The sequence below is a fragment of the Python bivittatus genome, unplaced genomic scaffold (assembly GCF_059951505.1).
Source record: "Python bivittatus isolate LINGU-HERP-01145 unplaced genomic scaffold, Pbiv_v1 ctg000070_np1212, whole genome shotgun sequence".
In the NCBI taxonomy this organism is placed as follows: domain Eukaryota; kingdom Metazoa; phylum Chordata; class Lepidosauria; order Squamata; family Pythonidae; genus Python; species Python bivittatus.
Genome location: NW_028277034.1, coordinates 45,312,327 through 45,328,418, shown reverse-complemented (window position 1 = coordinate 45,328,418; position 16,092 = coordinate 45,312,327). Strand labels below are relative to the sequence as shown.

The 16,092-nt window shown below is 38.3% G+C and overlaps 1 protein-coding gene across 4 annotated transcripts in view; it reads left to right on the top strand.

Moving 5' to 3' along the window:
• CCSER1 (coiled-coil serine rich protein 1) overlaps positions 1-16,092 on the top strand; it is a 738,752-nt gene that overhangs the window by 117,874 nt on the left and 604,786 nt on the right. For all 4 annotated transcript variants that reach the window (XM_088133054.1, XM_088133055.1, XM_088133056.1 and 1 more), the window contains exons 2-3: positions 2,075-3,411; positions 4,224-4,411. In XM_088133054.1, coding sequence (XP_087989180.1) covers positions 2,118-3,411; positions 4,224-4,411 — 1,482 coding nt within the window. In that variant the 5' untranslated portion in view covers positions 2,075-2,117. The remainder of the gene's footprint in view (positions 1-2,074; positions 3,412-4,223; positions 4,412-16,092) is intronic.

Here is a 16,092-nt window from a genome sequence, read left to right as displayed (position 1 = left end):
TTGTAACAGCAACCTATCTCTATTTCTTCCTTTCTTCCTCTCTCCCAAAACTTATCTTTATGCTGTCCTTCCCTTGTGGTGCTTTCTCCACAGAGAGAAATGGGTGGATCTTTCCACAGCGTTGCAATGATGTTATATATAATTATTTAGCGGAAAGAAACCCCAAACAATTACTTGAGGCATGCAGAGAAATCCCCTCTTCTGAAACAAAATAGATTGCAGAGGGATTTCAGTACAGAGTATAAAAATGAATTTGTGAAATAAAAAAAAAATAGCTCAGAATAACTGTTATATTAGAATTGGCAGATGTACAACTGGGGAAATCTTGTGGCAGTCAGTGAAAGAGCTTTGTGAGAATATTGTCTGGTATCCTGCATTAATTCAAACCTCTAGTTAGCTATGCAGTTCCCTGGATGATCCTTGGGAAAGTATGTTATTTCAGCATAGCTTATCTGTTTAGATTTTTTATGAGAATATTTAGGATAAAAGGTGCAAAGCAGCATACACAGAGAAATGCCATAAAAATGAGTAATGATGGGAAACTGGAATATGAAAAGATCTAACATAATTTTAATTTCTTCAGTGGGAAATAAACAGGTTCCAAAGCTTAAATATGATTATCAAGACAATTTTGTTTTTTCCAGTAATGATTTTGGACTGATACTATTTCTGGCTTGTTAAAGAGCAGGTCTACATAGCTACTAAACCAGACAATGCTAAACATCACATCAGTCTTGCATTATGGCTGTCTACTGCTTGATAAACTGCCTGTTGTGATGGTCTCTCTGAAAAAAGTTTATTAAACATTGGTGGCCAGCATACAGGTGCAATCTGTTCACTTTGGCTTGATAGAGATACACTGTCCATACTGATTTAAGGTTTATACCATCAAATCTTGAGTGGAATTGGTTCCTAATCCATTTTCTTTGGAAACATCAAAGTTTGTTTACATAGGCATTTATTTAGATGTAATGGCTTTATTATGCTTTTCCCCATCCGACTACACAATCAGAGCAAGTAAACACAAGGTGGGAATGTCCTACAAAAACTAATTTCCATTCAAATGTGTATTAGGTAGACCACACTGCAAGATTAATTTGAAGACAAACAGGATAATTTTCTTATTCAGATAAATATATAAAACCATTTAAATTTCTAACTGGAAATGAACTTGGCAGAGTTGAAATAAGAAATCACAAAGGAAAATAAATATTTGGTAAAAAGAATGGGACAGAGGAGTTTTTGATTGGCTTTGTGTGACTGCTTGTGTCACAGGACACTGAACTGGATGAACAATTGGTAGGGTGAACAAGAGGAATCCCCAACTCTCTGTCCCATGTGTGGTGAAGCAGCAGGTTCAGTAGGTAGGCAGTAGAGATAGGTAGAGGAACGTTCTAGATGTACAGTGGGATGGTTGCTAAAGGTGTGGCACAGACCTTGTATATGGAGTAAGTACTGGTAGTTGAATCATCTGATTCCAAGGACAAAGTAGATTCTGGTCTATGATTTGTGTACAGGTAGTCCTCATTTAGTGACTGCCTCAGATAGTGACTGTTCACAGTTATGATGACAAAAAAGTAATTCGCAACCAATTCTCGCAATTATGACCTTCACAGTATAGAGTATAAAAATGAAATGAAAGCAAAGGAAAGCAGAAGTAAGATCTTAAGCACAGTGGTGGTATCATATAGCAATCACTTTGCTTAATGAAGGAGTTGCTGGCCCCAGTTATGGTCGCTAAACAAGGATTACCTGTATTCTGACATGAACTGCCTTCAGTTCCATTTTCCAACTATTTGTTCTGGTGACTCTGGCATTAAAACATTGTTTCAGCAACTTAGTTTCGGTTCCATATTACCTCCGAAGTGTGAGGCGTTTACCGTGACACACAGAGGATTTGATGGCACAGTGGTTCTTTCCAGCATGTTGATTCTGAATGTTCTTTCTGTATATGTGAAATTGATATGTGTTTATGAATGAGTTGGTCTTTTATCATCATCATCATCATCATCATCATCATCATCATCATCATCATCATCATAATAATAATATCATCTCTTTTCCATCCAAACAGATTTTAATACTGGCTGGGCTTAGCCAAGCACAACAGGGTCCTGATGGGTGATTCAGGATCGAGGCGTTCAATCATTGTGTCCCGTTTGCCAATATTCCGGCGAAGTATTAACCGAAGACATGATTCCCTCCCATCATCACCAACTTCCAACAGTACTGTTGGGGTTCACAGCTCTTCTCCCTCCAGCACCAACTCTAGTTCAGGTAGCACAGGCAAACGCAGGAGCCTCTTCCGCACACCTTCCATTAGCTTCCACCACAGGAAGGGGAGTGATCAGAAAACCGAGTCTTCGTGCCAGAATGTGGGCATTTTGAATGGTGCGCAGTCTAGCCACAGCACTTTGCAAAAGCTCGGTTTGGAGGAACACGTGAAGAACAGAGGGAGGCATTCCGTTGGTTTTGGAAGTTCTCGAAATAAAAAGATAACAAGGTCCTTGACAGAGGACTTCGAAAAGGGGAGGGAGGCCTCAACCAATAAGAATGTTTTCATAAATTGCATAAGTTCTGGGAAGAATGAAGGTGATGACTCTGGCTTTACAGAGACCCAAAGCAGGTCTTCTGTTAAACATTCCTCAAGGAAACTTCTCCCCAAGTCGTTCTCAACACACTACAGATTCTCAAAGCCAGTCCCTCAGAGTCAGTCAGTTTCCTGTGTGCAACCATCTTCTTGCTTGTTGGATATTAAATCCAATGTTGAAAGTGATCCTGTGTCTGCAAAGTCCTCTCCTTCAGAATGTATAGGCAGCTCTTTGCAATCACCAATGCTTTCCACTGACTTGACAACTGTACAGACACCATCCGAGTTTCTAGCATTGACCGAAGATTCTGTTTCTGAGGTTGATGGGCTGCCCACCTGTGGAAATTTGCACCCAGAAACCTTGGCCCACAATGTGTCTACCTCTCAAACCTTTCCTAATCCCATTGCTGCTGCTCCTCTTTCAAGGAAAACAAACCTTACGGAAAGTATTTCCCCTTGTGCTGAAACTTACAGGTCTAGAAATGTACTGCTCAGTGAAGCTAGTGCTTTCTCAGAAATCCTTGATTCAAGTCGAAAGCATACAAAAGTATTATTGCCAGAGCTCTTTGCTAAACAGACCAGCCATCCAGAAGATGTAAACTCAGGAGCTAAAGCACAATTAAAAGCCTTTGTCTTAAACCAGGGAGAAATAACTGAATGTTCTCCAAAAGCACAAGGATTACAGAGGGACCAACAAAAAGCAAGAATATCTGAACATGTAAGAGAAACCTTTCCAGGAACTGAATCTAAGATCACTCCTTTGTCTTCTGAACTTCAGTCCTTTCAAACACAGCAGGGAAATGAAATAAACCATGCAAAGGGTATGTATGCTCAGCCACTGCTGTCTTCCGAAAAATGTTCTTTTCTAAAAACTTTGTGTTTGCTTCTAATGATGTATGAGTAATATTAGATGACACCAGTTATGCTTGGCGTGTCATGAAGATGCTGCTTCTTGGGTCTCCAAGTTACTGGTGAGAGATCTTATAAATGAATGATCAGTCATACTTTCCAAATTATTTGGGATTACAAAGATGTTAGGGTTTTTTTTAGTTTTTTTAAAGACACATAGCAATGGATGCTATTACTTCCTAAAATAAGCATTCAGGAAGATTTATTAAAAGCCCTTCTATTGAAGCCATCTGTTGGCTTAAGGGGTCACATTCAAAATCATACAAAAATTTCTAGGGAGACATTGGAGGCAAATGATGGTCAAAAAGAAATCTGACTTCATTCTTCCACCTTACTCTGGTTTGTAGCACAATGAGTTTCTACTGTAACATATTCCACAGCTTTTTAATTCCATCTTCTTGCTTGTCTCTAAGCTATTCTTCAAATTCCATTATCCATTTCTCTTGTAATTTGAAAGTTATGGATATCAGATCCTAGAATGCAATTATTGGCATAATGCTACCTAGCTTCTGCACTGTAATACCCCCTTGCCCCAAATCTAATTTTTTTTCACTATGATAATATTGTGCCAGAATTTTCCAATAGCTGGGTGGCAAACCCAAATCAAGATTTAACTGGCTCAGCAACTTCCAAGTCATGCACCTTTGATTAAAAGAGACATTTCTGAATAATGTTTGCATCATTGATGGTGATTGTAAATAAGTGTGCATATCTTACTTTGCAGTGAGTCTTCCTAGTAATTTTAGTCCATTTCGAGAAGGAAGATTCATAGAGAAGCGTCTAAGATCCTCTTCAGAAGGCACTGCTGGGAACAGCCGGATGATCTTAAAGCCAAAGGATGGAAACCCAGAAGAGCTGAATTGTTTAAGAAAACAGAGGACAAGCTCATCATCTTCTAAAATGAATAGCTTGGTAAGTTTTACAAACCCTCCAGTGGTTATTGCTTCTTTCTCTCTTGTTCTTCATGAATAAACAAAATCTGGTAGCATAAATAGAAATTTTAGTAGTGTGATGATGACTCAGGTTTCCTGAGCCTGAAGTAAGTTTGAATTATGGATCCCAGTTCTTTATTTAGAAAACAGTTGCATACCTATGGATAAACTGGACAGTTACAAGCATAATGTTTTCTGGAGCTATGCTATAGGAAAAGTTGAAAGCATATGCTTTATCTGTAGGAAATGTCCATATTGGTCTGGAGCACCTCCAGTTTAGAAGATAACTGACTGAGACCTTGGATAGCTGATGGAATTGATAATCTGGATGGTGGGCGTGCATAAATATCACAGTGCCATAACAGTGCTCTCCTAAGAAGTCTCTGACTCTAGTGGGAGTATACTTTTATATAACAAATCATGTTTCAACTTGGGAGGGGTGACAATAAAAACTTCTAGATGGTGCTTGAGTCACTGTTGAATGCAAATGGGTCATCTCACATGCACAACTCTCTTTAATGTTCTCCTCTTAGGGAAAAAGTAGAGGCTAGTTATCATGTTGAATGGAAAGAGATTTCAGTGGAGAAATGTCCCTTTTTTCATACCTGTTTCCTGCAGCAGAATTTAAGGAGTGAAGCTGCAGTGATTCTGGTATAATCTCAAAACAAATGTATGAATAAGCCAGAAATACACAATCTGAGGCCTTCATGCAGGCCCTGAACCCCAGAGGGGTAGGTGGGGGGGGGGTAGACCTTTGGGTATGGTCTGCTAAAATTTTCAATTTTTCCCCAGAAGATCATTTTTGATGTGACAGAAGATAAATGATCAAATAACTGACTGAAGAATAATCCTATTGATGATTATACATTTAAATGTTTAAATTAAACAAGTTAGTGTTTGCTTTGGAATAGTATTTGTTGGACTGCAGTGCCTGCCATGGGGCTTGGAGAGCAAGCATAGCCATTGATTTGGAATAACGTGCACACTGGGTTAGTGCAGTGCCTAAGTTTCAAAGGGAGAAGGTGTCTCAGAGCACGCATGGATGCACGCCATACCTGTCTGCCATTCCTTAAAGCCATTGTGATTTTTTTTTTTTCTGGGATTGTGCTGCAGTTGCACAATTCCAGGAAAAATGGTCACTGCTTTAAGGAGTTGCAGGCTGCTGTTACATGTGCATCCCTGCACATTCTGAAGCTCTTTTTTCCCTTCAGCTGGAAAGTGCCACATAGCCCTGTGACGCTCCTCCTGCATAAATTGTCATGTTTTAAAAAAAAATTTTTTTTGGGGTTCATTTTCTTAAACATAACAGTAAAAAAATGCAAAACATATGAATGCATTTGAACAAGAATATATATAAAAATCTTGATAGGAAGATACCCGATATAAATGTGTAAGAAAACTAAAATTGAAAAAAATATTTCTTTTTGCCCTACCTACCTGCAGTGCAGAAGTAATGTTTACGCCTCCTTGTCAATGGAAAGGAACAATTGGACAATATGATTCTGTAAGGCCAGCGTTCAATTTCTTGTTTAAGAATTGACTTGTATAAAGATGCATAAATTTTCTTGGGGGAGAGCCTACTTCATCCAGTGCTTCTCTGGTTAAAGAGGACTAGAGGCATAATCCAATTTCACTTTTAATAGCTGGAGGTCCATCTATTGTATTATTTATTTCTTTGTTTACATTGTGAACCTTTTCTCCTTACGCTCTTGAGTAAATTTTATAGAACTAGGGATCTTTATATTCTTTTCTTCACAAAGATAAATTTGAGGCACTTCATGAGCTTTTCATTATACTGAAGGGATTCCTTGGGCAAGAGGGAAAATTGGGGTACAAAATTATTATTTTGAAGGTTTTACTTAGGCTAGAGGAAAATTGGGGTACAACATGGAATTGACAACGTAACCAAGCCAAAAGAAAGAAAAACACACTTCGGTGAAGTCTTCGTGGTATTCAGTCACTTTCCCAAAGAGGGTAGTGTTGCTTTTTTAAAATACATGTTTGTAGAGACAAACGTAATAGCTAAGATTATCCAATTAAAGTTATTTTTCAGGATGGTGTTTTGGGTAAAGGAGGCTTTGTAGGCAGCAAGATGTCCTTCAGATATAAAAGGAAGGAAGCCCTTTGAGGTGCATTGTGTGAGGGTGGTGGGGGCCATGATTCCTTGATTCCCATGCTGATTTTGCTGTGCCTTGAGTAACTAGGGAATGACTAGATCCAGAAATACTGAAGATATAGCTGATTTTAAAGACAGTTAAGCTGAAGAATACAGCCAAGGAGAGGGAGGGAGAGAGAGAGGCAGAAATAAAACAGTATGTAATTAATAGCCTTTTTCCAGAAGCAGCTCAAAGATCAATGCATTCTTTCAAGAGTATCAAGGGTTTCCTAGATAGCTGTTGCTCTAAGTTGAGATGAGCGTTCTGTGCATTTGGAAATCAACTGCAGTAAAACAAACCTTGCGTGATTATATGATGCAGCTCTCTGTGCCTCTGGTTCTTTCCTAGAGGGAGTTCTAATTTCATTTTTGCTGTGACCAAATTATCCATTATGATTTTCTTCTATGAAAGGCCACTGATATTATTCAATACCACCCTGCCTCTTAGTGCTCCTTCCATATATTTATTGAAGCTTTTTGTTTCTTGCCTGCTTCTGGTCATTATATCACGGTGATTATATTTGGCATTCACATCTGTGTTTTGTATTTTTCTCCTTGAGCTGCCAAGCCTCCGCTTGAGCGATTTCTAAGTAAAATTAAATCAGGCTTCCAAATTGGCCCTAAACATTTTTAAAACTTACATTAGGAATGCTGTGCCTGGAGTGACCCTGTTTTTTCTTTTTTTCCTTTAAAATCAGTTATTTTTATTTGTATCCCTGCAGCAGCTTCTTTATTCCATAAGATGTCAGTGTTGCTCTGTTTGATCAGAACCAGAAATATTCTTATAGCTGAGAGAGCTTGCTCAAGGAAGCCAAGAAAAAAAAAATCAATTTGAGATATCCTGAATTCATTGATTTGGGATACTTTGTAGTCACTTCTGGTTGGTACAGTGTTGAAAAGGGTGGATGTCAAGGATAGACTGGGGAAACAAAGCTTGGTTTGGATCTCTGGTTGGGGTTTCATATGCAGACAGAAATTGATCATGGGATCTCTCTCTCTCTCTCTCACACACAGAGAAACACACATATTCTTACTTTCTCTCTTTAACTGATGTTAGACAGAGATAAAATCATTGTTTTAAAAATAGGATATAGATATAGTAAATAAATAAAAGTAGAGAACCCCATACTCTCATAAGAAAGAGGCATCAAACAGAACTTTGGAGGTCCTCTTAATCTTGGAAGAATGCCTAATTAGTTAATCAGAAAGCATATCTGACTAGTAGCTCAACTTCCAGGTGTCTTTTGAAGAGCATTTATTGCATTCTTAAAAATATACCTCTCCACCAACATAATGCAAGATCTATTTCTAAAATTCTATTTTAAGATCAGCTCATTTGGTAGTGTTAAAGTTGAAATATGATCCTGTAAAAAACCTGAACGCTTCTAGTTCGGTTGTATAAGGTAGTCCTTGTTTAGCAACCACAATTGGGACCGGCAGCTTGGTCATTAAGTGAAGTGGTCACTAAGCGAAACCACGACTGTGCTTACAATCTTACTTCAGCTTTCCTTGGCTTTGCAGACCTGGCAAGGTTGCAAAGTTACTTTTTCATCACCATTGTTACTGCAAGTGGTTGCTGTATGAGGCAGTCACTAAATGAGGACTACCTGTATTTCCAAGCATGGGTGACAAAAGCTGCCCTTGCAACTGAGGGAAGTCTTTGTACATGATGATTTCAAGAGTGTAGTTTTGCAGCGTGGAGCAGATGCATTGTGACATAGGACAATACAATAAGAACCTTGAAGGGATTACATTTCAGCAATAGTTGGTTGCAAATTTGGTCTTAAGCATCTCCACATAGGACCAGAAAATACATTTGAGTGAAACCTTGGAGGAAGAGTGGGTATTTGTAACCTTCTAAATATTGCTGAATTACAATTCCTGGTATGGCTCTCATGCTAGCTGCATGTGCAGGGGGTTCTAGTTTAGCATCATCTGAAGGGGCCCAGGTTCCCTCACCTGCCTTAAAGACTCACAGTCAATCCACCATAGTCCAGTGGATTTTATTTCAAGAATAGCAAACAAACCAAAGTTTTCTTGGCCTGCAATGGGCTGAAATTTAATAGGTAGTATTCATCCAGTAACAAAATCTGTCTGAGGGACTATCCTATAATGCAGGGTTCCTCAGTCTTGGCAACTTTAAGACGGGTGGGCTTCAACTCCCAGAATTCTGGGAGTTGAAGTCCACCCGTCTTAAAGTTGCCAAGGTTGAGGAACCCTGCTATAATGTATGCACTATTTACAATAAAACTGGCTGGGCTTCTGTGGGAAAATGTGGCTATGGTCTGCAAAATAAGAGATGCCCTTTTTATGTTTTCATTATTCTCTTCTAAAGTATTTTGAAATTGGACTGGGATAGAGATTTGCCATTTCTATCTCACCTGTTAGGACAGGTCTAACAGGAAAGGCAATCTGATTATGGTACCAATGACAGACCTGAAAGAACTTTTCAGCTGGAGGGAGGGAGAAAAAATAAGGTAATATGAGACAAAATGTCTTCTGGGCATCCAGAATATCATTCATGAATTATAAACATAGATTTATGAAAGCAGGGTTCAAACTCACCTGAAAGGAGGGGCCAAGGATCCAGATAGAGTACATTAATTATGATAAGTTCTATTATTTTTTTATTATTATTTTCCTCTCTCATATTTTTTAAATAAGAAGAAACAGGGCATAAACCTAGGAGGATGAGTGTTTATTCTAGGCTGAATAAGAAGCTAGTTTTGAAGTTTATATGGGTAAGGGAAGAAAAAAAAAACTAAAGCCATGGGCAGGGGACGTGTTTATTAATGCTCAGTGTCAGTCTTGTGTTGTGTTCAGCATGCTAATGGGGGCCTTGCATAACAAAAAGTGGCTGTTCCTTACCACTAGTGACCAATGGAAGCAGAAGAGGCATTTCTATTTCAATATTGCCCTAAAGTTCACCACACTTTAAAACATACATCATAAAAATTTATTAAATGTTATCCTGGTTTCTTGAAGCATCTTTATTTTGGTATAGTAGGTGACCTGTATGGTCTGTTTTCTAAAAACATTTTAAAAATCCCACTTTTCAATATTTAATTTTTCTTAATCCCTTCCAGCTGGGTGTTAGATTAGAAGGTGTTGTAATTCTCTGTTCACTAATGATGTACAAAGAGTTTATTTAGGGAGCTTAACTACTGTTTTACCTCCTCTTTCCTCCTTGTTTTTAATTACTACTCTGTAAGCTAAGGCTTGGTCTGAGTTGCCAGTAGTGCAGAATGGCTCCACAGGTCCATGAAAAATATGCTATAGATGCTTTCAGAGGAGAAATGGTGGATGCTTTAAAGGGTGGTGAACTTTAGGGCAATATTGAAATAGAAATGCCTCTTCTGCTTCACAGGTCACTAGTGGTAAGGAACAGTTCTTTCCATTGCTTTATTCTTGTTTTATCAGTTAGGAAATATGAATATATGACTGCAAACCACATTATATGGTAAAAGAATAGAGGACTCTTATTGCGGGAACAAAAAATAGCTTTTTCTGGCATCACAGTTGAATAGAATATAGTCTTTAAATTCAGGACTTCTTTTGTGTATATTAAAAGAAAAGTAACCTGTAATATCAAACCAGAATCTGCATATCATTTATACTTATGAAAGATGATATATTTGAATATCCTACTGAGATATAGATATAGATATAGATGATATAGATATAGATACTGTATATACTTACCCCCACATACTTACACATAAACAAAAAATTATGATATATAATTGCTTGCAGAATCATAATAGTTCTTTACTATTTTAATAATGGGCATTCCTGGATTTGTTTATTGTTGCTGTTGTTATATTATAGTAGTAGAATGCTATTAATGAAATATGTAAATACATTTACATACAGTCTTCTATCCCCAGATGATATCTTCCAGGTTGACTGGAAGTATGGGAATACATCTCTAATGTATCTAAGTCCAGGACATGAATAAAGCAGAATCCCAGACCAAGATTATACCTGTATCATTTTCTATAAAGCTTCCCTTGAACACATGGGAACTAGAAAGAGGAGGGCTTAGGCTTCATGAATAGCCACACTTTATACCATACACTGAATGCTGGAATGGGGCTAGTACCTTCCTAAAGATCAGAATAAATATCACCTTCATTGAACTGAAATGTAGTTAAAGCAAAAGTGGATTGTAGAAGACAATATACGTAGCTCAGTGTTGAACTATGGAGTCCTTGGTGAGAGCTCTTTTCTGAGGAAGGTGAGAGAAAGTTCTCTCAAGGAACTTTGGAGAAAAGTTCTCCAAGAGAACCATGGAGAAAACCGCACCCCCACCAACACTGGCAGCTACTGTATATAAACAGAGAGCAAACCCCATACCCACTCGCACTGATGATGTTACCTAGTTAGGTAATGAAACATCTACAAGCAAACAAACCAAGCTCAGAGAGCACCAAGGACTCCAAAGTGGATCATATTAGCAGGGCTGAGAAAATAAATACTAGCTAAGGAGTCATTTGTCCTCAGCCTTTGGAGGGCCAGAGCTCTGCTGCATGCAGTGGTTCCTTCAATGGGGCCCTTGCAGAACGAATTAGAGGAAAGGATGGGATTTCAGCCTGTAAAACAAAATGGTTCAATTCTTATTCTAATCTGAACAGGAATAAGATGTCCGTTACAACTCTCCAAATTCCCCAAGGATTTCTGAACCTTGGGAAAATTGCAGTGAAGTGGTAGGGAGGTAGGGGTCTGAAAGTTGGGGTGGAAATAGGCTGCGTGAGTATTTAAGTTAATTGTTAGGAAAGCCCATCAAGGTTGGCTTGAATTCTTGAGCATATCCAACTTTGTGTGTGATGTTTCCCTATCCATGATGCAAGATACGGTCCTTTCCTCATACTGTTAATGAAATCCCAACTCTCCTTCTGCACACACCTTATCCATCACAACTGAGCCTTTTACTAGTAAGTTAGGAACTGTGCAGTGATTATTTATAATGTCTGATCCCTGATGTAGAGTAGCATTTCAACTCAAAATATTGATTAGATAATGAGTGAAAAGAAAGCATAGCTCATAAAGTAGAGGTATGATATCCTGTTGCTCACAGTGCAATAAAATATTTATTTGGTATCAAACAGATAATGGACATTCACTGCTCTGGTAAACAGGGAGGGAAAAAATGTTCAAGTATTGATTCAGAAGTTGAATTTATACTATAGCTCTTTTGAATTCCTGCCATTGTAGAAAGAGGCGTTAAGAACGGAGAAGAAGAAATTTAATCAACTTGACTAAATCATAATTGACAACCAAATTCATTTAAAAAATAATGAGGAGTTGAAGAAACTGATCAAAAACAATCCACTAAATAGTTCCATTCCAAAATGAATGAAGTGGGAATGAAATAAAATGAAGAACTCCTGAAGACGTTTCCTACTTTTGAATGGATGGAACCATTTTGGCTACATAAGGATCCACACCCAGATAATGAATTTTGACTAGGAATTCTTGAAATTGTAGTACCAAAACATCTGAAGAGCATCAAGTTGGAGAAGGCTGCTTTATATCTTCCCTGTATATCAGACATCCTTAGGAATCTAGTCTTCTAGGAGCCTTAGAAGAAACTGAGCAAATAAAATAAAATACGACAAGTTTTCAAAAATTAGAAGGAGGATCCTTTGCTATTGTTATTTTCAAGAAGAATAAATTCATCTCTCTTACTAAAATCACTTTAGATGAAGGAAGATGGAACTTCCAACAGTTGTCTTGGTTCTCATGGCTGCTGAAACAATTGAATAGATGAATATGCAAGAAAACTAATTTTGTGTATCCTCTAGTATCTGGCAATGAAACATCAATACTTAATAACCATGGTGATCCACTGCTTTGTGTAGGGAAGAATGAGTTACTGAATCCTAACAGGGCAGTGTAAATCTTTGCTTTTCTTACATATCAGCATTCAATGTTGTATCTAACTCTCTGTTGGTGTGCCTGCTCAGGAAGATCAGTAATCTTACAGTACTGGATGTGAATGGATGATTTGGTCACCATTTCTTTGGAAACTCAGAAATAGAGATATTGCTGCTGATCAAGCAAGATCATAATTGATATTGTAATCTCATTACAAATACATGAATGAAGAGGGAATGGGGAAAGAGGAAGAGGAACAGGAAGACCAGGAATGCGGATGGTTAGAGTTGATGAGATGCTCAAAAAGAGGAAATGAGAAGCTTTAATAACAAAAGACAGTGTATGAAATGGGTATGGATAGGGTGGAAGCAAGGATGGCCTGTAAGGATAGAAAGATATGGGAACCTATGTTTCCTTTTCTTTTTCTTATTTCATGTCTTTCATTTCTTTGGTTTACTGTTCCTTACTCCTTTTCTGTGTTTTATATAACATTGTGGCCCCTGAAAGAGAATCTCATGATATGTTAGCTGTTGGGATTCTGGAAAGAGAGGAGTGGGGAAACCTCTCCATCTAAAATACCTCCTTTGTTAGCTACCACATAGGTTATTCGTTTTGAAGGAGAAATTATCTGTACAAAGGAGAAGAGAAAGTAGAGACAGCATAAATGTTCATAGCACTTGTATTCACATTACTTTACTCTATGGAACATATGTCTAGGACTCTGGATATTGAACCCCAAACCCTAGGATTGAAGGATTAAGGATAGCTTATAATGAGCAAGGAGTTGTTCTCCCATCCATGATTCTAAAGCAGCGATTGGTTCACACACTGGGCTAAACAGTAATGTAATGAATACTATTGGAGTAATGTGTTGCTTGAACCAATTCTATTTTAGTTTGTTAACCATGGTTTCTGGCTTACTAAAATGTATGCACCCATCCACTTGCGGCTTTTCAACAATTATGGGAAATCATGGCTTAGCATGATGTGTGAATGTAGCTTATGTGTCCTAAATTTTTTAAGCATCTTCAAAAAATTGAAGTAGCCTAATCCATAATTCCCATCATGCCCAGCTGGCATAGGCTGTAGCCGGCAAGTGATGTAAGTTTGTATCGCAACGTACCTGGAAAGTATCATGTTAGGGAAGACCACTTAAAAGGATTCTTGAAAAACTACACAATTCTGTGAGAGAACTTAGAGGGTGAAGACTTCCTTTTTGTAATTCCTTAGCTAACTAGAAGCAAGTGAAATGAAGCAACTTTCATGAAAAATCTGAACTGATACTTTGAAGTGGCAAAACATTCTTTGGTTGGAGTGTTCCTGTAAAATACCTTTGTTTCTTTCCAGTGTTAAAATTATAGAGTTTTTTCTGCTTCTGCCTTTGCTGTCTGGAATATCTACTGGAAAATTAATTAATCTTCCAGGCCTACTAATTTAGAGCCAAAATGAGGCTCGTGTGTATTTGTGTTCCCCCCCCCTTTCCTTTCCTATTTTTAATAAGCCTGCACCAACTGCATTTCTAAGAATGGGTAAGTTGAGTTGAAGGCTGTGGTGGGATTCTAAATCATGACTGATGCCTTCATGATTAGTAAAGAAGCTTGCAATCAACCAGGGAGATTGTGAGGCTGTTCTTTGTTCTTTTCTGTTCAGGCTTTTTAGTTGAAGTGACCTACCAAACGTGCCCAATTGGGAAGGTAGTCGTATCTGCAGGATCGCACTGAGAAAATACAAAAGCATTGCTAATTACAAAACAGTCAAAGCACCAGTCCCTAGGCTTGCTGTGTTTGCTACACACAAATGATTTTTTTTTTTTACTAAGAACTCTTTCTATTAGTGTATATTAGTGAGCCCACGCCTTGACGGTTTCAAGAGCATGTTTGGGGTTGATAAGATAACACAGTGGGTAATAGATATGCCAAGTTTTGCTTAGAGGCTAGTACTTTCCCCCCTAAAAATGCTACTTCTTTCCTTCATGTTATTCACCACATCATAATTCTTTCCATTGTTATGGAAATTTTAATGCTCACACGCAAGCCATAAGTCTTGCACTACGCAGTAGGGCCACCTGTAACAAAGGGCAAAGAAGACAATTGCATGGTCTGCCCATCACTAAGTTGCAGGTCCAGTGAAGCATCCTCATTTGACCAAGTTGATTCTTGATCTACTAACCTGTATATGAAGATGATTTAGGACCTTCCAAATGGCAACTTCTTCCTCTTAGGGAACTGCTCTTTAATATTGATGCCCATCTGTGAAGTTTTTCAATCATGTTTGACCCTGGTTCCTCTCTAGAAGAAGTTGGTATTTAATGATTTTGTTGCAATAAGAAAGTTTTTGTGTGAACTCAGAATTTCACAGGGTGATTGTATAGAGGATGGCAATCATTCTCCAATGTTGTTTTCTCTCATTTTGACTGACTATAATTCTCAGATGTCTAGGGGCACTATTCCCATGAGCATTTACAATTTACTTTAGTGGGCTTTAAACAACCTGTGATAATTCAGTAGCTGTTCAATCATGGGTCAGTTTTTCTCAGATGAGTGGAATGTTCCCACATGAACACAAGGACATGTTCAGGTTGGACACTACATATGAAACCCAAGACATGCTGTTCATCAGTTGAATGCTTCTTGCCAACAAAAATGGCCTTTTAAGATGTATATGGTTGGTGGGCTGTTTTCACAAGCAAAGTGTAAAAAAAATCTAGTTTGGCACAGAAGTTTTCTATGAAGAAATCAGCGCATGTGACTATCAAAGTTTGCTTTGAATTGAATTTTACTCCTGGTCATGGGTGTCCCTATGGCAGCAAGGGAGGGCAGATGATAACATGTGCATGATGATGTAATCATACAATTTTTATGTTTTTGTGTCAAATATCATGGTGCAAGTACATAACTGCAATGTTTTTGTGATGCTGTCATCAAACAAGTGTTACCATTTTTGATAATGATGCTACTTCTGGGATTTTCATGGTTGTGACCATTGAATTTTCTTGGCAGTGCTGTGGAAGTGGCTTGCCATTGCTTTCTTCCAGGATGTTTTTCAAATTCACAGCCTTACCCCCCAGTCCAGTCTTGGGATTCTCTGGAAGGCTCCTACCCATGTGCCTCCCTACCTTGTAAGATGAGGAAAGGCCTGCTGAGGTCCAATTAATAAACACCAATCTATAAAAATGCCCACTTACTGGAGGGTTCTGAAGCAAGCAGGGATGGTACTATTTTTTTATGGGATCAATGTATAGGGTAGTGATATGTTCTCAGTTGGAACAGATAGAGAGGCACTGGAATAGAAGAAATGGCATCAGAAATCACAAGGCATAGGCTTTAATGCCAAGTGAATCCCAAGCTGACTTATGATGCACTTACCTCTGGCAACATAGCCATAGCTTACGCTATTAAAACAATGTTCTGGGTTTGGGTTTCCATGAATCATAAACTCACACCCTGGACTGGATTTGTACAACACTAGGTTGCAGTTTGAAGGGTCACTTTGTAGCTTGGTGAGCTATGATGTCCAGAATGGCTATACAGGTAGTCCTCGACTTATGACCACAGTAGAGACCAGAATTTCTGTCACTAAGCAATGCAGTCATTAGGTGAAACACCATGTGACTGCACCACTTAGTGACG